General features: G+C 38.8%; 1 protein-coding gene across 1 annotated transcript; it reads left to right on the top strand.

The window, feature by feature from the left end:
- The first annotated feature begins 10,486 nt into the window (after positions 1-10,486).
- On the top strand, positions 10,487-16,039 carry ccn5 (cellular communication network factor 5). Its single transcript, XM_035657153.1, has 5 exons — positions 10,487-10,649; positions 11,596-11,812; positions 12,315-12,563; positions 13,880-14,121; positions 14,799-16,039. The coding sequence occupies exons 1-5, from the start codon at positions 10,587-10,589 to the stop codon at positions 15,084-15,086; spliced, it is 1,059 nt and encodes a 352-aa protein (XP_035513046.1). The 5' UTR covers positions 10,487-10,586; the 3' UTR covers positions 15,087-16,039.
- Positions 16,040-22,554: the final 6,515 nt, after the last annotated feature.

Genomic DNA, 22,554 nt, shown 5'->3' with positions numbered 1-22,554 from the left:
CCACAATCAAGCATATTTCCCCAAATTTCAGGTCAGAAAGACCTGCAAAAACTAGCTTACCCAGAGTCAAAGTTACTGAGCAGAGAGTTGTGGGGGTGCAGCCAAATCCTTAGCGATCGGTCCTGAAAGCGCTTCACCCAAAATGACCTACCTGGCCTTTAGACTCGTCTCAGGTGTCAAGAAAATGGAGAAGTCTTGACAGTTGGGTCACTCAGTGGTAATGTTAGTGAATCCCCATGTAGTCTCCAAGAGCACTCTGGCTTGTGGGATCTGTCAAAGCTGTCAAGACGTGATGGAAGAGCCTGTATACAGCAGACATTCTGGTTAAGGACAAAACGTTCACCAGGCCTGTAGCTCACGTCAAAGTGCACGACTACCAGCCCTCCCAAAGGAGGAGAAGGTCTCTGATGGAGTTGGCCTAATTAGAGAAATGTGTCTGGACATATCTGGGGACGGCTGTTAGAAAGGCCACTGTTGTTGATTTAGGGTCCCATGCTTTTAAAAATGTCCAGCAGGTGGCACAGAAACATAACCTAACTAAATAACTGCTGTCTGTTTTGACAATTGAAACATAAGGGTCCAAATCATGAAAAACAGCCTATACAAAAAAATATGGACATACTTTTGGCCATATACTGTTGTGCTCCATTAAATGTACCTTAAACAAAACTACACTGTTCCCTTTTAATGAGGACCACAATGGAAATAAGCATTTACCTTCGTTGTATATTTATCCTCTACAGTCTAATTCTGTCTATCTCTCCAGGCCCAGGTTCAGTCTCTGACCAATAAAACACTTTTTCTTTTCATCCTCCGTCATATCAAAGCAGTATTTCTCCACCTGTCCTTTGAACTACATCATAGCATTGATTTCTCAGTGGTTTTCAAACACTGCATCAAGCTTTTCAACCTCTGTCATGTCACAGCGGCGTACAATAGGTCTGCAGGTTGCAGGAGGAGAATGAGAATCTACTGTTGTGGACTTTTTATTTGCTCTGTTTGGGTTTCACAATAAGTCCTACAGATGTTCCCACTTTTCACAAATCGCAGCTGTTTTCATACAAAGCTGGACATTTAAAAACACCCCCTCCTGATTACAGTACATACATGTAATATTCACATTGTTCAGTTAATATCCAAATCTTGTGGTGCATGCTCACAAGTGGCTGTTTAATATGACACAAAACTGTCATCATTGCATCTCCATATTCTGTCCAATAGGTCCTTTTCACAACAGATAATTTGAATTGTAATAACAGGAATAGCACAAGTGTTACTAATAGCTAATTACAGATGGCTCAGTTCCATTAAGTATCCAGGTTCTTTTAATTATAGTGGTCATGAATCCCCAAACACTTCCTGCTTCAAAACAATGCCACAAAAAGAAAGTCTATAAAATTCTGTTGTTATTTGTATTTTTCATATTTAATTTATTTATTTAACTTTAGGTGTTATAGTGTCTGTAAAATTTATTTCCCTACAAAAAGGTCTACTTTTCCACAGGGATAGAAGTAAATTATGTTAGATAATTGAATTGATTTTCACGTATATTGTTAAAATCGCAATCGTGCTGCAGTACTCCGAAATAAGATAAAAATACAGCATAAAAAATACATGAAATTACACTTCCATACAGTGAATTACTGCTTAATAAACAAAAAACTTATAGATTATATATACTTATTGATATAGTTATGTACCTGCATACAAATACATATACACAAACATATAATACATAAATAAAAATGGGTAGGGTGGGGTGGGCTGCACTGTATTAAGGAAAGGAGCTCAATCTCAAAATAGGAAATAGAAAATTGTTGCCAGACCTTATAATATTTCAGGGTGGAGTGGAGTATTTAAGCTGTTCAAGTTTATGATAAGACATTATCTCCTCCATCGAGCTTGTGAGAGAAATTTGACCCTGATTATTCATTTATTCATTTTTGTTGGCCTAAAGGTTGTCAAATTTAAACCTGCATTAATACATTGTTCTTTTGGAGCTGTGTTCAATCCAATCCAAGTCCAATATTCACTCTCCTTTTAGACTCTATAGCAGCTTAATGCTCCACTAAGTTCAGCAGCAATAGTCACCATTTAAAACTGCTGTGCCTGAAAGCAATGCGGATGAATAATTTGAGCTAATGGTCTGCAGAGCTGAGGGGAACTGCATAGCTGGTGGTCATTCTCAGTAAGTTCAAAAGCAACCATTCTCACATTACATGCAGTCATTTGATCCAGTCTAAATATAAAAGCATTGCTTGGAGCAAAATACCCATAATGTGGAAGTGTCAATTATAGAAAACACCCATCGGGTTCCAAAAATTCCTAAATAAAATCTAAATTAATAACACATGCAGATGATCGGACCCTGTCAGTGCCCCAGTACAAAAATACACTATCAGGTCCCTGGAACTGGCTCACCTGAATGGAAAGTTCTCCTTATACATGTTATTAGTTACACCTGTGCTTTGGGGTCATTAGGTCAAAATGCCAGTGAATAACAGGTGCATTGACTTGTGTAACAAAACTGTGAAAATATATAAATAAATTGATGTTTATAGCACATTATCACTGCATCAGACATAACTGCAAATAATACACGGGGTGTGAGATAAAGGCTTCTATTCTAATAAGAAAGAAAAACTAATAGGAAACACTGTGTCTCACCACGTCAGTGAGTGGTCGCAGCTGTGATGAAATGTAAACTTATTCCTTTAAACTATCCTTACTTAGCCACTAGAGGTCTCTCTCCGACCACATAAAAAAAGCCTCTGTTGAGCGACTGAGGGTCTTACAGAAGCACACTCCTCCCTGCTCAAAAAAAATATCTCCAATACCTGGCCTTGTTTCCAAAAAGGTTAATGAAACTGCAAGCAGACAAAGCAGACTCTAGGAATCTAATCACCACTCCCAAACTATGGGGCTGTGTGTCAGACAGGTTACGTAATCAAACCAACACAGCCATCTAGTCTCTGTATTTATGACTAAATCTTGGATGAAAAGTTAATATAATGCATATAAAATAAATATTCCTACTAAACAATTTCATTGTTTCACGAGTTCATAAATGTCATTGTAGGAAAAACACAAGTGTCATATCACAGTGTTACTGTGAGGACCAGAGCCTTGGGATTAAAGGAGCTAATTGGAATTTAGCCATCAGGTCCATTAAAGGTGCTGTGTTTTCAATGTTGTATAATAAAATGAATATAGGGATTCTTCTGTTTTTGTTACCTTAGAATGAGCCCAAAAGAGACAAACCAAACACTGGCTCTAGTCTGCGTTTTTCGTGGCCACCGTAGTTTCTCCTTCGCACATGGAAGGGGGAGGTGATGCAAGGGAGTTGTGATCTGCAATTACACCTCTAGATGCCACTACATCTTACACACTGGACCTTTAACTGTGTTATTTTCACCAGAACCCAAGCTAAATGGACTTTAGCCATCATAGACTATAGTATTTTTTCCTATTAGCAGTAGTTGGCTAGCAGTGGGGAGAGTCAACTGATCCTCATCTTTCTGCATTTTGGATAATAACATGATGGCATCAAGCCACATGGCAACAAGGCTTTTAAACATCTTAAACATGCACCCACCATTAGAGCCCCCATTAAACTTTCACACACACATAACACAGGATGTCAGGACAAATTGTCATTACCAGAAATTGATGTAAAGAAAATCTATAAACATTTTGAAAAGCTACAATACGTGCTTGTAGAGTGTCTCCAGATCACCAGTGGGAAAGCACATCCTGACTACTCCCACACATTGGCAACTGCAACTTCATGCCATCACTGAACCATTCACCCTATAATTCAGTTATACACTGTGGTGTGTCCAGGACTCTGTTTATCTCAGAGCTGTGGTCAATCGTTTACACTCACAGACACCAAGCCGTACTCTATTGGTGTTGTCTCTAGAAATTGACTGGAATAATTCACCTTGTTAGTAGCACATGAGGAATTAGGTCTGTGATTCTTCCCCCGATTCCCAGAAAGCAGATTAAACTGATAAATCATGCAAACATGAGCTGAATTCTTTCTAAATTAGTTTAACTGTTCCTCTAACTTTCCCAGTGTGGCTATGCTTTTAATCTCAGAAGAATCCCATCATCATCATCGTGTGTCCAGAGCTCAAAATTATGGTTTCCAGCGCAGTGTACATATGTCTTCAATACCTTTGTCTTCATTAAGTTAACCATCTCCTGAGTGGGCTTCCTATGTTTCAGATGTATCCAGCTGTCTGCAGAATATATCTTCTCTCTACCTGAAGTTAGCGCACAATCTCAGCTAAAAATATTGACACTGTCTACCATGCTAGGAAGTGGTCGCCTTCATGAATTGAATCCCTGTTCCTTATTTATTTGTTCTCATTTATATTTAGTAACTGAAGCTAGGAATGGATGTGTTGTTGGTTTGGGTGTGTCAATGAATGTAGGAGGCTATTTCTACTCTGTTTTGCTGCAATAAGCTCTCCACAAACAGTCCTGACCCCGGCCTTGGACCAAAAAAAGTTTACAGAATCGAGAGAATGATGAGATGGCAATATGCATGTCAAGTTTTTTGTATGTACCAATATTACAACCATTGTGTCAGTAGATTTATAGCAATGGAGACAAAACAAGCTGCTAGTTTTAAGCAGATATGATTTTAGTGTAGCACATTAGCATGCTAACATTTGCTAAACACAAGGTACATCTGAGGCTGATGGGAATGTTATTAGATTTGGTACTGTATACAGCCATTAATATAATAAAATATTGGACAAATTAAAGATTTGACCTGATGGTGGTGCTAAATGAAAAGTTAAAGGTCATCCAAAATTCATCCTGAGGAGGACATGAAGGCTTTTAAAGTTCATGGCAATCCATCCAGTAGCTGTCCAGACATTTGACTTAAAACCACAAATGTAAACCTCACTGTGGCTCTACAGGAAAGGTCAGAGGATCAGCACAGGAACAACGAGTCAGTACAAAAGGTTGTGCCAATCCAATTAGTAGATATATTTGACTGAATAAGTAAAAACATTAAGCTGTTGGTGACACTACATGAAAATTTGGTGAGATATCTCACTAAAAACTAAAATGTCAACCTCGTGGTGAGAAGTCAGAGGATTAGTCAAATCTGTGGGATTCAGCCTCTGGGTATCGTACACGTGTGCATAACATTTCATGACCATCCATCCAGTAATTGCGGAGGTATTTCAAGTGGTGGACTGAAAAGATTCAAAGAGATATCTCCTCCTTTTGTTACTTCACATATTGTACCTATTAAAAGCTCCTTTTCAGCGCCATATTTTGAGGTCTGATGTGAAGCTGCACAGGATAAGAAGAATTTGTCATAAGCGCAACACTCTTTGGGTTTTGATACAGCATGTGATGTCGTGCAGACAGTTGTTTCTACCTTTGCTGCTAAGATCTGTCAGTGCAGCTGTCGTGATGAGTAGGTGTGAGTGAACGTCTGGACGATCTGTGCTTTCCCTTTGTCACTGTAGACTTGGCAGTGACCTCAACCCTCCCTGTGTACGTCAGGAGGTGACCTTTGGTCGGGACGATGTCCTTATCATCGGCTCTGGGTGTTCCTGTGGCAATACTGTGGGATTTTCACACATCAGGCCAGAATGCCTGGAATTTTAGGTGTCGTTTTAGGGAAAACATTTTGGATGCGGCGGCAGAGTTCTGTGTTGGAGGCGCCCTGGCTGTGAGTGTGTGTGTGTGTGTGTGTGTGTCCTACTGTAGGTGCTTACATCTGGACCACATCTTGACACATTAATCATATAAATGGCAGTTATATGCACATGAACAGAGGACTTACACGATCAGTTCTTGAGAAACTCCCTTTCTCTTTAAAGTTTCCATTTCGAGGTTTTTTGATTTTGTTCTAGTTTAGTAGAAGTCTAGACGTTTTTAGACTTTTGGTGTGTGGAATGTGGGTAATTATCTTATTTAGTCTCTGGCTGAGTGGCTATGTGGAATTAAATCATGTCTCCGTTTGTTTTTTTTGGATATATTTAGACCACTCATTACACTTTAAGTTGTATATTACATCATATAACAGCAGTGCACCTGCAGTACTTCCTCTGCAATTTCACAAGAGCCATTTTAAAGGAAACGCCTGGCCATCTTAGTGGTTTGAGTACTTTTGCTGCTGTTCATTGTGTGTTATGTAAATGTTAGGAAAATTTTCCATCTGCTTAAATCTTCATCCCTACCTCGTCTTTTTTTTTTTACGACCAAGTTGCTTAAACTGCACTTTTTCCACTATTCAGGTCAAAATGGGAAATCCATCCAGAAGTAATTTAGCTCTGCCATTTAATTTCAAAGTTAATGAAACATTATTTAAATCCATGAAACATCAAATCAATCCTTGTAAGAGGAAACAATTTGAGCTGAGGTGTGTTGAAGGAGAGTCATGAAAAAGGAAGGAAGAGAAGCAGACAGTGCACTTTGAGAGTTTATTTTGCTTTGAATGGATTAGGGCAGCTCAGTCTGTGACCTCTACAGGGTGTGGTGGTGATCCAGTGATGTCCGACATTACATTACCTCTCCAGAATCCTTACTGGAATAATGAGTCAGTATAACTCAGTACATCAACATCGTGAATAGCTGCATGCTGTTCGCTCTTTCTGACTGTTCCAACAGTCACGGCTAATCTGCCCTCCTCACTGAAAGGATACCTGCAGATCTGGCACAGCCAACCTGCCAATGACTGGAAAACTTTCAGTGCCAAAACCTCAGACACCAATTACCAAGTGCACTTGGAGCTGCTCTGCATGTTATGCATGTGTCAAATATTGTCCTGGGAAAAGATTTGAGTATTATTTGTGACTATTACAGCCCACAGTTTATTCTGAGTCACAGCTCAAATCAGTCACAGCTACTTGGCACCACCCAAACCCACGAACTGGCAAACGTGAATATTGTCTGGGTTTGCTATAATGTTGGGGGTATGAAAATGTATTTTCAGAAAAAGGACAAACCTAAAAATGTGTATCATATTAGCAGACTGCTTTTTTGTGGCCAAAACTCCAGAATCAAATCAGAAACATGGATTATTTAGTCTGCTTTGTAAGGAGACCATAAAGTCATATTTTTTTTATCTTGTGCAAACAGCTTATTATCTATATATAACACAAGAAAATAACTTATCAGTGACCTTTGTTTCATCTATCTATTTATTTCCCGTCCTCTATAATAAAAGTATCAAATATCTAAACCTACTTTAAAATACTGGTACATGATAATGTGGGAATTAATGATTCATAGAGATGGTGATAGTTGTTGGATGAATGTAGTAATAGTATAACAATAACAATCACAGTATATGGGCTAACAGTAATATTGCAGGTGTATTAAAGGACCAGTGTGTACGATTTAGTGGCATCTAGTGGTGAAGTTGCAGATTGCAGCTAAGGAACAAACACAGCTCGTTTCTGTATTTGACAAGCTGGGAATGAGAACACGAAAACAGCCCAATCCAGAGCCAGTGTTCTGGGCTATTGAAACATGGTGGTTCAACATGGCGGACTCTATGCAAAAATATAAAGGATCTATTAGGAAGGAAGGATAACTTTAGTGTCATTACAACAGTCTGAATCAACGCTGTGTTTTGTTCTGCTTTTACTCAGAGATATTTTTGGGTTTGTTGGACAACTTTTCTGAACATGTGTTAAACATTTTTGCTTCACAGTGACAGATTTGGTAGAGTGATTTTCCTTTCTTTCAGCACTTAGATCACTGCATTCTTTTCTAACATTTACAGGACAAATAATATTTTCATTACTTTTGCAGTGAAGTTTTTGCATTTGTGAATCAACAAGGAATCCAATGGGCTTTTCCTACATACCATCACATACTAAAACAAAATTCACCCAAACTGAATGAGGGTCATTGTGCAGGATTTTGGGGGTTTCTTAAGAGGTGTCTGTCAGTGAGAGTGATACTTTACTGTCTGGAAGCTCTCCAACATCTGTGTGCTCTGGAAAAATGTGTTGAGCCTTTACTCTGACTCTCTTGGTTTGAACTGGCATACTGGATAATTTCGCTATGACTGATACTGGCTGTAGTTGTTGATGTTATGACTTGGATAAATCCTTTTCATACAGTAGTTCCTCATAGATCAAGCATGAGACAGCTAAACTAACAGTCTAATCTGTCCTACCAAGTGTAATCATTCAAGATCTTACAGACACTTAAGCACCGAGAAAGGATTTTCACACAAAATAATAATCTAAGTAAGATTTCAATGAACTTTATTTGTTAGCTTAAGATCTTCTTCCACACTAGTGTATGTTATAGTGGAGCTACCGCCTAATACAGTGCAATCCTTTCAGCCTCTGTCATTCTTGGAGAGCATGGAAAACACGGGAAGCCGTGGCCAGGAACTCATCATTTTCAGGGAAACTTGAATTTGATGCCTTGCCTTACATTTACACTGGCTGGCCACCTGGAGCCCACCTGCCTGGATATACATACTTTCTCCTCTTCTTTATCTTTCTGTCTGTCTCCTTCTATTTATAACTCATCGTTGGATGTCTGCGCTGCCCACCCAGCTCTGTGAGAAATGTCTGATGTTGAAATTTAGGAATCTAGTGTTACTTTTAACTCGATCCCATAACCATGAATGGCTTACTTTCTGTTTCACTGACTGCAGACTTTTTGCTGAAGTGTTTAGATTGAGGCACGTTGTATGACAGCATTCGTGTAACATGCTGTATATGCTGTAATATAAATATTTCTATAATGTAATGTTTTTTTTAAAATGTTTTTAGCCACACTAGCTGGTCTAGGGATGCCAGTGTCAGTGGCTCAGGAAGTCCACAACCAGACTGACATATATCAGCTATCTGATGCATTGCCATAAAATGTGGTAAAGACATTCATGGTCCCCAGATGATAAAGCCTATTGACTATGATGATCCTCAGACTTTTTATGTAGCACCACCAGCAGGTCAAAATGTTTACTTCTCACCATATACTTGCTGGATTAGTACAATATTTCCTTTAGTGCCACCATGAGGTTGACATTTTTGGGTTTTAGTTAAATGTTATGGGAAGTGTTTGGTGAATTAAATTACATTAAATTAGTTGCAGATGTCAATGGGGGAAGATAGGATAAACCCCACTGACTTAATCAGTTCCGGAGAAATCCAATGCTGTGACAAATATGATAATCCACGAAAATGCTACATTTTGGGTGGTTAGTAAACAGCTGCTTTGTGGTTTTGAGTGAAATGTCTCAACAACTGTTGAATGGATCACCATGAAATTTGGTACACACATTCATGTCTTCCTCAGGATGAATTGTAATAAGTTACCTCTGACTTTTCTATTAACAGCATAATCAGGTCAGAATTATTCCATTACTTTAGTTCATGACTGAATATCTGAGCAACTAATTACCTCATCATCCTCAGCTGCAGCCTACTTTGTGTTTAGTGTTAATGAGCGAATGTTAGCATGCTAACACAGTGAAATAAGATGGTGTCAAGGGTAAATTTACATCTGCTAAACATCAGCATGTTAACATGTCACTGTGACCATGTTAACACGGCATATACTTAGCACAAAGCACTGTTGTGCTTAAAGGACCTGTGTGTAAGATTTAGTGCCATTTAGTGGTGTAGTTGCAGATCTCAATTTACTCGCTACTCACTCCCTTTCCAAGCGCTAAGGTGGCCATAAAACGCACAAAAAACTCAAACATCCTTTTCTGTGTATTAACAAAGATGGCTGTTTACAACTTACACTGTGTATCCTAAACGGAATCAGTCTCATTGTTAGCACTGCTGCCTCTGCAGTAACTATTTAGTAATAAGGCAGCTCAGCTCTGTCTAATTCAGGATGTGTCCTTGTGGACTAAGGACTCCTTCAGGGGAAAATGGCTTCTCTCACAATAGATAAGATCATGATGATTCAAGTTCATTCCAACGTCAGACGTGCTGCATTACTCACTCCATGGAAAACAAAAAGGAAGAGAAGGATTTAATCTCTTTTAAGTCTGGCTGAAGTTACACATTACGGTTTCAGAACTATTTTAGGTTTCGGGAGGAAAACTTTGTGGGAATATCTGCTCTATATCCGTCCTTTCAAAAGATCCACTACTATATGTAACTGACCATGCAGTGAACCAGCAGCCTGTGAAAACATCAGCGAGATAAAAACTCGTCAACTTAAATCGGAATCGTCACCACAAAAGCCCTGAAGGTTGTTTGACTTGTAGACAACTGGGCTAATGTATTTTTCTCCCCTCAGCTCGTGTTAAGCTGTGTAAACTTAGGACGCCACAAGACTGGAGAGAGAGGGAGGAGAGGAAAAAGAGGGGAAAGACTTGGGGGTGGAGGTGTGTGTGTGTGTGTGTGTGTGTCTGGAAGTGGAAATGGGCAGCAGGGAGGAGGAATGTGAAACATTTCTGATGCGGGTCCAGTGGCTGTTTACACGGTAGTCAGCCTGTGACATCAGAGTCCAGACTTTATAAATGTCAGCAGGCGCAAGAATAAGCAGTTAGCAAACAGCTGCACTGGTCGCACCACACCGTCACACAGGTTAGTGAGAGAGACTGAGCTCCATCAGCAACACAAGCCCTCATGGACCGCCTGCTGTGTGACTGTGTGATAGCTTTGGCTGTACTGCTGTGTGTGGCCACACAGGTGAGGCCTGTTCCTGCTTACTTACAGTAGTTTGTTGTGAATGAGATGATTATGTGTTATGTGTGTATGTGTGAGAGAGTGAAGTGGATTTCCTGTGATTTTATTTGGCTCACTTTATTGTAATAAGATTGATAAAGAGAGATTTTCTTTGGAGGAAATAACAGAGGCTTAGTGTCATCATGTAGTCATAAATTATAGTTGTTTTGATTATTTTATTTGTGGAGGAATGTCTTCTTGTCTTCCCTGATTTAAAATGGAAAAGAATCTGTGTTTGTAGCCATCTTAACTGGACAGAGATAAGGTCACAGACAGTTTTGTGTGCAGGATATGCTAATATAGGACATGCAGGGCTGTAACTAACTGCAACTTTCTAATATCTGTTGATTATTTTCATGTTTAATTGATTAGATCATATGATAAAGATACTTGTTTTGTCCTTCTAAGAGTCCAAAACCCAAAGATATTCAGTTCATGGCCACATAAGACAAAGAAAAGCAGCAAATCATCACTTCTGACAAGCTGGAACTTAAGATTTGTTTTGGCATTTTTGTTAAAAAATAAACAGAGAGTAGGAAATGCTTAACAAAATGTATGCCAAATAATTTTCTGTAATTGACTAATAATTTCAGCCCTAAATATAAGCAAAGTAACTTCATGTTGACATAAGTGGTGGACTTTAGTGTCAGAAAGAAATGAAAGAATTCTTTGCTCTGGTTGTCCAGATCTCGCCTGTGTTTTGGCTCCACCAGATACATGTAATTGAAAACAGTGGTTTGGCCTGACGGCGTTGGATACCTCAGTTTCTGAGCATACCAATAATATTTTCTTTACTGCTTAGGTGAATACAGTCAAGAGGATAATAATTTTGATGATGATTATGATAATTATGGTGGTGGTGATGGTAAAGACTGTGTATAATCTGTTCCCATGTGTTTTATCCTTGCAGATGTTGTGCCAGCTGTGTGACAGGCCCTGCCTTTGTCCCAGACCGGCCCCCCAGTGCCCCTCAGGAGTACCACTGGTGCTGGATGGCTGCCGGTGCTGCCAGGTGTGTGCCCGACAGCAAGGCGAGCCCTGCACAGAGATGTTTCCCTGCGACAGCCAGAGAGGACTGCAGTGCGACTACAGCGCCAGCTTCCCTGGGGACGCCGGGGAGTGTGTCGGTGAGTGCCTCTTCTAACAAGCAAACAACCAGGCCCATGTGTGTGTGGGTTAGACAGAGTGGAAGACATACAGCCTCAGTCCGTCTGCATGAGAGGGACAAAGAGACAGTTAATGTTTAAAGTCTGCTCAGCAGAACTGCACAGCCTGATGGGGCCGTGGTGCTCTGCCAGAACTCCGTTTCAGCTTCTATTTCCAGGACTGCTGTTGACACATTTCCTCTAATGACTACCCTTTGAACATGATAGATTGCAGAGACAACACTCACGGATTGAAAAACAGACTCCTCAGTTTCTCAGTAGAGAGGCCTGGCGTTCCCAAAAAAACTACATAACCATTGGCAGGGACAGCAGCCCCTGTGTCCTCTCTGCTCTCACTAATTTTCTTCTGCTGTCCCTTTGCATCCACCCACCTCCCTTCCTTATTAAGTTTCCCCACATCAATCCAAGGTGCAGGTGTAGTTGAGAAAGTTAAGACGACGTCTGTGCTGTGTGTTTCTTACAGGTCAGGAGGATCTGGGCTGTAAAGTCAACGGCATCACTTACAATGAGGGCCAGTCATTTCAGCCCTCCTGTGACACTTACTGCCACTGTAGAGGTGGAGGGGTGACCTGTGTACCAGCTTGCCCTCTGACTGGCCGTCTTCCCACGACAGACTGCCCCAACCCACAATACATTCGACTGCCAGGGAAATGCTGCAAGGAATGGGTGTGCGAAAACCTCGAGAACACAGTCATTCAGGATGCCATCACAGGTAAACTCTAGAGGTGAATGGATTGCAAAGGTTTAAGCAAATATCCTCCAATGCAGATGTTAACTTATGTTAATATAATATTCATTGATTAGTGTATAATCACCTGAATTGTTAGAATGAGCCGTTTTCATCTACAGAGGGAGCAGGTCCTCTTACATTGAGTCCCCCAACAGACACACAATGGCTCTAGATAGGACCTTGTGTGTTTTTTGTGAGTTTCGTGGCCACCGTACTAAGCGGTATTCAGTTGTTTGCAATCGGCAACGTCACCACTAGATGTCACTAAATCCTACACACTGGCTACAAAAAGTAGATTTCTTAGAAGCAGCAGTGAAATACACTAAAAGCTTCATGGTTCACTTCAAAAGAAAGACCTTTAAACATGAAGCTCCATCCAGCAGCAGATTAGCTTAGCGCTCGACACAGCCAGGCAAGCTGTAACCCCCTGTTCACAGTCTTAATGCTAAGCTTACCATCTCCTGACTGTAGCATCATATTTAATGAACAAACACAAAAGTGTGGTATAAAACTCTCTGCAAGACAGCAAATTAGTGTATTTTGAACTATTCCTTTAAATTGTATCCTGACATCAGAGCTGGATATTCATATTTTCCAGTGTCAGGTTGCTGGTGCCAGATGCATCTACACGTAGAGTATCATTGGCTTTCTCAGCCACAAATGTTGCTCATTGATGATCAGTTCATATGGCAACATAATCCTTCCTTCTTTTATATGAGGTTTGTCACCGGTGGTCATGTCTGGAAGTTTTTACTGGAGCATTTTTGCATTAAACTGGGGTGTGTCTGGCCAAAGGAAAACTCACAAAGACCAAATATAACTCACATTTCAAAGTCAAAACATTTTTTTTTTTTTCCCCAGTCACCAAGTTTCGTCATTTCATAACAACAGCTGTGTAACAATTACACATATGAAGCTATGTAGAGACTATTACTCAATTAAGTGATTGTGTATGTGTGTTAGTGAGAGTGGGTGTTAGGGAAATGAAGCCACTCTAGAAACATCTGGAATTCCAAACACTGTCTGAGTCAAAGAACATGATGAGAACAGGAACATTTTGTTCTCGAATATAAAACCTGCGATGTCATTCCTGAAGAGCAGCTGATTATTATGACTTACATGTTAATGTTGTGAGGAACAAAATCTTGCTTTGGAGTTTTTTTTAATTCAAGTTCAATCAGCATCTAGTTTAGTTTAGTTTAGTGAAGTGGTTCTCAGCAAGGCCGCTATTGTGAATGATGGAATATGAACTGTTGAATTTGCTGCTTATTCTAGTCATTCTTTTATTTGTTTTTTAGCCATGAGACCTGCCAGGTTGTGGCCAGCTCTGCCGAGGGATCATCCTCTTAACAGACTAGTCCCAGCTGCCTCCACCTGTACAGAGCAGAGCACCCAGTGGAGTGCCTGTTCCCAGAGCTGTGGGGCTGGGGTCTCCACACGGGTTTCTAATCAGAACCCAGCCTGCAAGCTGCAAATGGAAACTCGACTTTGTAAAGTGCGGCCTTGCCATACAGTTCAGCCTCCTCCAAGGAATTCCATGGTGAGTTTTAATCACATCAGGTGGTTCACCTCTCCATATATCCAACCATGTCCCTTTGAAGGCTGTTAATGGTCAGTTCACCCACAATGAGAAAAAAATGTTTTGGTTTTAGGTGCTGAGTTTGGAGGTAATTACATCTGAAGCCTTTACAGTCAGTTCAGTACAATAGAGGGAAACTGAATTTCTCAAATAAATGAAAATATGTATTTATTGTGATTAGGGAGATCTTCATAAGTCTGAATTGCCAAGGAATGTTGCTATATTAATGACAAATATATTTAATTTCTTCTTTGTCATTCAGATTAACTTGTGAGTTTCTGTATTCCTCTATAGCATCCCTGCAGCTCGGATGTAGTGTCATAAATAAAACTGTACTGTAAGAATTGATTTGAGGATTTGCAGGTTAAAAGACATTACATCTCAGTTTAAAGTGGGCTAAATTTGGGTAAACATTTAATGTTACTAAGATGTCTTGGTAACATATACCAAAATATTGTCACTGAAAGGTTGAAACAACAGTTATATGCAACCTAGATGTCTAGAAAACCTCTCAAACAAACGAAGCCTAGCTTTGACATCTAGGCATATTTAGACCTGCAAATCACCAAATCATTGCATCCATAACTGGGATTTTCTCTTCTGACCTCTGTGTGTGTCTGTGCATGCTGTTTTCCCAGTGGGGTCAGCAGGGGCGGTGCAAGGCCAGCTACACATCACCAGGCCCCATTCGACTCGTTCACCAGGGCTGCTACAGCACTCGTGCCTACAAGCTCCGGTACTGCGGACAGTGCACTGACTCCCGCTGCTGCACGCCTTATCAAACCACCACTGCGGAGGTGACCTTCCACTGCCCCACCGGCAGACTGATACAGCGAGCTGTGATGATGATCCACTCGTGTGCTTGTCATAACAACTGCCCCTACTCACCTTACAGTAACCCTGCTCTGTGGGGATTCAGGCCCTGATTGGCCCATATGAGCACTGATTCATGCAGAACAATAAGACTTAACTGACTGATTTGGGGGCCGGAAGTGAGGGAGACCTTATGGATCCACATAGGAATACTCCAATCAATGGACCTTGAAAGACAAAAAGATAATTGTAGATACAAACTGTGATGGAGTTGGGATGAACGTTTATCTTCACACATGTACAATCTCAATCTGCACTTATTGACAACTCTTTTACGCTCATACAAATTAGGACGTCATACTGGTGGTTTTTACGTCATCCAATAATCAAAATTATCTGGCAAATCTAAAGAAAGCAAGCAAGTAAACTTAATTTACAGTACAGTACAGCACATTTTAACACAGAAGTTACAAAGTGGTTTACAGGAAGAAGAACAGGGAAAGAGGGAGATATAAGAGATATAGAAGACAATAAGTGTATAACCCACAAAGTAAAGGTTATAGAATTAAGAAAACAAGTGGATTTTAAGAAAGATGTGCACTGACTTGCCTTCTTATCCTCTTAGAGGTCAGAGGGCACATAATCCTTTAAGTACAGAGGTCCCTGATCCCTGAGGTCATCATGCCTTGTAGGTCAAAAGTGAAATTTAAAAATCCATATTCAAAGTGTCAGGGAGCCAAGAGAGAAACTAAAGCAGGTGATTAATATTTATTTTTTGCCATTTTCAGTCAAGATAGAGATAATTTGCTGAGGCTGTTGAATAAGACTGTAGTAGTGTTGGCGTGATACGATAAAAACAGGGGTGACTTTTTCTTTTTACTCAAAATTTAGGTTGGGTTAGAAGTGGGCCAATTAAAGGTTGAATGTGTAACATTAGATTTAGGATCTATTGGCAGAAATTAAATATAATATGCATGACTATGTTTTCATTAGTGTATAATCACCTGAATGTAGGAATCGTTGTGTTTTTTGTTACCTTAGAATGAGCCTTTTATATCGACAGACGCCTTCCATGGAGGCCACCACGCTGAACTGCCATGTTTCTACAGAAGCCCCGAAGGGACAAAACAAACACTGGCTCTAGATAAGGGCATTTGCATTTTTCACGCAATTTGCGGCCACCGTAGTTTCTCCTTAGAGCTTGGGAGGGGAGGGTAAAGCAAGTGAGTTGTGACCTGCAACTACACATCTAGATGCCACTAAATCTTACACACTGGACCTTTTAATTGCAATTAAATGAAGATTTAGTAAAACAATCTTGTAATTTTTCTAACCTAAACTATGAATTGACGACAGTTGGCCATGATGTTAATTTGATCAAGACATATTTACACTGCTAACTGGCAATATATGTCTTTAAGAGTCAATTTCAATGACTTAAAAAATATGTGTTTGTTTGATAGAAATGTATGCCACAGAATGACCCCAACCTTTTGTGTTGACAGTTATTGTTTTCCAACATAAGCAATGCAACTTTTAACTTGTACAGTGTTGTGTGTTTGTAGTTAGATGACTTTGCACTTATTACTTTCTATTTTCTGATTTGTTGTAAATAATTCTGGACAGATGTGTCTTATGTATAGTGAAAAATGTTTCAGTATTTTACATATGTCTTACAATTTTACTCTACATGATTTTTGTCTTCTTGATTTATATTTTTTTATATTATTTTTTAAATTTTTATGTATTGTTTTTTTATTACCTTTATTCGATAAATGAAGAGTGACAGGAAAGGGAGAGAAAGAGATAGAGAGAGAAGAGAAGAGAGAGAAGAGAGAGAGAAGAGAGAGAGAGAAGATAAATAAAATGAAATGGGGAGCAATGAAAAGAAATAGAAATACAAAGAAAAACAGGATAGATTATGGGAATAAATATTAAAATAATGTAAATAATATATATTACTTACTGATAATTGAAGTGAATATAAATTTTAAGTCAGAATAAATGACACTGTTAATACAAGGGGGGGGGGGGAGTTATATATGGAAAATAATCTAACGATGTTATTCAGAACGAACATTCTGAAGTGAGAGAAGTACGTTCAACTAGTTAAAATGTAGGTTGTTAGAATATGTTATGATTTGAAAGGTGTTTCAGTGTTTTGTAAATTTATGATTGTTTCTATATATATAATAATAACAAAATGTAAAAATAATAACAATTTAAAAATAAATTTATAAATATAAGAAAAGTATGTGAAAAATTTAATAATTGAAAAGATAGGGCAGCATAGAGAAAAGTAAAGAGATACATGAATTGAAATGTAAAATTTAGGGAAAAGAACAAAATTAATAACTTAGAACATTAAAATTATAGCATTGGCACAATTTAGTCAAATAGTGACAGAAAGAAAAACACAGTGAATTTGAATCAAAAATAATTGCCATTTTTTAACATGAGTATAATCAGAAAATTGAAAAAAATTTTTTAGATTACAAGTATAAGACCATTAATTAAGAGAAAATTTGGTTGTTTGTTTGTAAAAATTTGATAGTGTGTATATGCAAAACAGATTTTTATGTAATGATAAATAAAGTTAATGAATGATGGAAGATAAAAGTATGTGTAAAGAAAAAGATAAAAAAAAAAAAAGAGGAATTATACAATAGATATTACAAAGTAAGTTATAGTAAAAAAGTGATTGTAAAAATTAAAAATAAATAAAAAGATCATAGGAGTATATGAAAATTACTGTTATATAGATAAAGATAATTTTTAGAAATATAAAAAAATCAGAAGAAAGATGATACAATAAAAACTGCAAAACTGTAAAGTTATAAGTATATTAGTGTAAGATAAAATAAATAAAAACAGAAATTACAAAAAGTACAATATATAAAATGAATATAGTCTAGATTCTGGTATTGATTGATGAACAAAATGATGTAATTTACTGGATCTGCAAGGTACAGAATAAAAATTACATGTAGGAAGGTAAAACAGGAATATTATATGAAGAGATAAATGCCTGTAATAGAGATTTATATCATGATAGATGGGAAGCAAATATACAGGAGAGAGGAAATTGATAATGTGAAGAAAAAGAATATGGAATTATTTTTGTAAGATGATTTACAAGACAAGTTTTACATATGTTTACATCTTGGTATACATCATTGTAAATGGTAAGAATGGATGGGGCAATATTGAAAAAATGAAGAAAAGGTAAACAAATGATTTGTTGTATAAAATTGGACTTCAAGATTTTGTATGCAAAATACAATTTCACTGTGTGTATAACGTATGATAGAAAAGGATATTGAGATCATATATGAAAGATAACCAAGATTGTTAGAATTTAATGGAGAATTGGATCATAAATTATAGTGTACAGGTAACCTGGAATTGTTCAGAAGAGATGATGAAGAAATAACTGCAACAAATAAGGGATATTATGACATGGTTGGCATGTTGGTGGGTTAAGAATTAAAAATGTTTAATAAAAACATTGGCATTGAAAAAATGCCATGAAAACAGATGAGATACATAGTTGATGATAATGAAATAAAGACTGGATAAATACAATGGGTTTCATTATAATTCAATAACATAACAAAAATGGGATGAAGGACAAGTGTTTTAAATAAGAAAAAAATTAAAGGGACAGAAAAAGAAAAGTTTAAGTGTTGTTAATTATTTTACATCGTAGTTGTAATAATATAATGTACAAAGAAAATAAAAATACGGAAAGGATTTTTAAAAAAAGAATAAAGAATAAGTCAATGGATTAATGATATAAATAATGTGGTGGATGTTTAACCGAAAAGTAACTAAAAATCATGGTTTAAAAATAGGAAATTAAAATTCATGCCATCAAGGATAAGACAATTATAGGAGAGTAAAAGTGTAAAGCCGCGTGTATTGAATAATCAAATTTACATGGGCATGTAATGATATAAATTGTGTATATTGAATTGAATTGTTAACAATTGTATAGCGCATAATAGACATATATAATTTGTTGTTTAGAGTAAAATTTGATATATTATGTGGTTGAGTCAGGGTGAAAAATGTTTAGAGAAAAAATAAGATTAAAAAAAGTTAATCAATTTGAAATGTATGAAAAAATGTAATTATGGTCAATGTTGTGGTAAGGGGGAATACATGAAGTTTGAGAATGTTAATAATTATTAATATGTAAAAGAGACCAAATATTAATGATTGAAAAAGTGAAAATAAAAAGAAGGTTATAAATAATAAAGTTAGAAGAATAAACAGACACTGCAAATTGAGGAAAAATTCAAAAAAAATTTAAAAATTTTATAAAAAATGATCGAATCAACACTGGGGCTGGGCGTATGGACATGTGATTGTTGTTATCTGCCGGCACAAATACAATTGACAGGGAACTGAAACAGAAAAGTTTAAGGGTTGTGTTCATCTTGATTCTTCTCTTCTCTGTGTTGTTACATCCCCTATAATGTACTCAAGAACCTCACTCTGGTCAAGAGTTTTGTCAAAACAGAATAAATGCCATAAATGGTCTAATGGAGTCGTACATTGCTCGTCAGCTAAGTCGTGGCTTGTGTGCTGAGACAGTGCCTCCAGACCTCTGGGTTTACCTCAATGGAAATGAAGATATCCTGCTCAGCTCAGACAATTACCAGCGAGCTCGTCAGGTGGTCACACGGGTGTCATTGCCCCCTTAAACTTTCCTGGCGATTGTCTGGATATAAAATTGTTGTATTGAAATTGAAATGTGTAACATTGTACTGCATCATCTGCCACTATACATTGTTGTGAGAGCAAGCTGTGATCTATGGTAATATGTGAAAGTAAAAAACTCAGATAAAAAAAAGCATGAACAGTCGAAAAAAGCTGCTGCACTGCATGTGGTAGGAAATGCCGTTGAGAAGTGTGAAAAGTAAAAGTAACCGGAGCCAAACGGCTTACTGATTGCAAACGGGACGGCACTAAAAGAAGGTTATCAAAGTATCTAACAGTTCAGAGGACATAAACAGCAAGCAGCAGAGGGGAAAACCAACTTAAAAGCCCTTTTATAAACCTGGATGGGACAGTTAGTCAAGAATCAGAACACAGTGGCAAATGTGCCTGTTACAAGTGAAATTTCTTCTGCCTCATAGCATGTAGACAGGGAAGATGCAGCAAACTAAGAGTACAGATACAGATGTAGGTTTGAAGTGTCCGTGTTTCCAGTTTTCGGCGGTGAAAATCGGAAAGTCAGTGATCTTTTAGTTGGGCTGGCACAAAAACAGTCTGTGGCACAGCAGGGCTCCTCTCGACCATAGGAAGGACTGAGCACGGCGCTGCAAAAGAAATATATCACATCAAATACTATGAAAAAATGAATAAGATAAGCCAAAGCAAATCAGATCAAGCCACATGAGGAGGAAGAAGCCGAACAGGAATTGTATGTTAGTATATCACCTATAAAAAACCAAAATATGCATAGAAGTGTAATTAAAACCGTCATAAGGAAGTTACCATATATGGTTCCTCGGCCCGATAAGGGTGTAAACAAGGGGCGGTAGGGGCGGAAAAAAACAGTAAAAAGGGAAGCAATTGGAAATACCTCAGCTGTGCAGGAGGGTTGGTGTACAGGGGGGGGGGGGCACAAACTTGCTATGGCTAAAAATAAATGCAATGAGAGTGATGAAAAAGAGCAAAAAAGCAAGATGAGGTAAAATATAAACAAGGAGGCAAAGAAGCTACAAAGCTCTGTAGAGCTCAGGGGGGGTGCAGAGCAGGGGAGCAGTCGGGGGCACAGTACAAGTGACCATTCCCATAGTCAGCTGATGTTTGACCTGGCCCAAAAACATAAAGTTTTCGCATGAAAAAAGCTGAAAACAGTAATCGGGGGCCAATTCAATCCAAGGCAAAGACGCAGATGGACAAAAGCTGCGGAGGAAAATGTATGTTAAAAAAATAGAATAATATAAGATAAAGGTTTAAATATCTTCGGGAAAAAAGTGTTTGGAACACCAAGAGCTCTGGGTGTCATTATAATGGAATGATTATGAGACTTGATTGAGCTTGTACTACAAGATGGTATCAAGCCTAAATAACATATACATGGCACGCAGTACTGTCTGCTTTCACTCGCCCATCTTTGGCATGGTGGGGCAGTTACCCTCGGGCGAGGGGAAGCCATATATGGTACTTCCATTTTTTATTGTATAGGTGATTACTAACAACAGCTTCACTGTACAGCTCTTACAAATAACTCAAAGTGGGAGTGATCGATTTGGGCTTACGGGTTATTATTAGCATATTTTCATAGTGATATTGATGTGGCATATATCTTTAGGCAGGGCAGCGCGCCAGTCCGCTGGGAAGAGGAGGGGGCCTGGCTGGGGCAACAGGCTGTGTAGCCGAGGCCCAGCCAGAGCATCATTGATTGATTTCAGGCCGAAAACTGAACAAAAAAAATCAAGAACAGAATAGAGGCAACCACCAAAGAAGCCCAGGGTTGAAAAAACTTCCCAAGTATCTGCAATGATGCCCATAAGGGAGGATTGCAGACGGGAGCGGTGACAAGCGAAGCCGGAGAATCTCACAATCTTTATCAGGCTGATAAAGGTCTAAGAATTATGAGTGTGTTGGACAGGAAACACCGGAAAGAATACGCTCGGAGTACTTCAACAATTTAGGCACCAATTTGCTTTACAGTATTGTGTCGCTTTCAGGGAGAGCTGAATGAATAAAACCATTTTTTCATCCTTTAAGGGCAGGGGACGACCCAAGGTCTCTTTTTCGCGGGGGTGGCCCTGCGGACGCTCAAGGAACAGGATAAAGATACTCAGAAAAAAAGAAGCCTATGCAGGCATTTAGTGATATCATTTTACATATAGGCAATGCTGGCCTATAAGTCTATATGTGTGCAAAGTTAAAAGCAGTTGCAAGTATATTAGCCTAGTAGCTGCAGTAACTGAGTGTGTCTTAAAGCACCATGTAGGATATTTCTGATGTTGTGTGTGTCAGCCAAGGACGAAGATGGCGAGAGGTGGGGGACACAAGTATTTTAATAAAATCTAACGCTTTCAGTGCACTGTGTTTTCTAGTAGTTGCTTCTAGTTTCAGCTACTTTTAGGTTTCGTTCCCTTTTATGGTGACGGGTAGCATGGCAGGCGGCACGCACATAGGCACAGGGACCGCAAACGTAATGTAAATGAAGCCTCGATATTACAATCCTTGCTAGGTGACGGGACCAGGGGAGACAAACGCCCGAGTTTGACAGTGGCAAGAATTGAGGGATCCGTGGGGCAACGGCAAACGCGGTGGGGCAAGCAAGGATGGAGGTGACAGCGGGGGAGGCGGCCAATCAACAAGGAACGGGCAGAGCGGCAATCGGAGAGCTGGGGGGGTGGGCGGGGCTAAACTAAGGGAGAGCAGGCTCAGCTTGAGCGGTGTTTTGGCGCTTGGTCCTAGTGCTTGACCTGTCTCTGGCTTACTATAAGCGTAAAACGATTGTTTTTAAGCCGTAAAAACCTGCAAGGGGAGCCCGAAAACGGCGCTTTTGAAAAAAAAAGGGGGTGGCAGGGAAGAAAACTGTGCGCCCTG

The sequence above is a fragment of the Morone saxatilis genome, unplaced genomic scaffold, assembly GCF_004916995.1.
Source record: "Morone saxatilis isolate NCDOM2014 unplaced genomic scaffold, NCSU_SB_2.0 Contig15, whole genome shotgun sequence".
NCBI classification, from domain to species: domain Eukaryota; kingdom Metazoa; phylum Chordata; class Actinopteri; family Moronidae; genus Morone; species Morone saxatilis.
This window is presented reverse-complemented; position numbering and strand designations above follow the sequence as displayed.

What these genes read in the sequence shown, in the direction of transcription:
- ccn5 (XM_035657153.1), top strand. Translation starts at nt 10,587, where the DNA reads ATGGACCGCCTGCTGTGTGACTGTGTGATAGCTTTGGCTGTACTGCTG. An exon ending in TGCTGTGTGTGGCCACACAG is followed by an intron (nt 10,650 to 11,595) that starts GTGAGGCCTGTT and finishes TTATCCTTGCAG; the next exon opens with ATGTTGTGCCAGCTGTGTGA. An exon ending in GGACGCCGGGGAGTGTGTCG is followed by an intron (nt 11,813 to 12,314) that starts GTGAGTGCCTCT and finishes TGTTTCTTACAG; the next exon opens with GTCAGGAGGATCTGGGCTGT.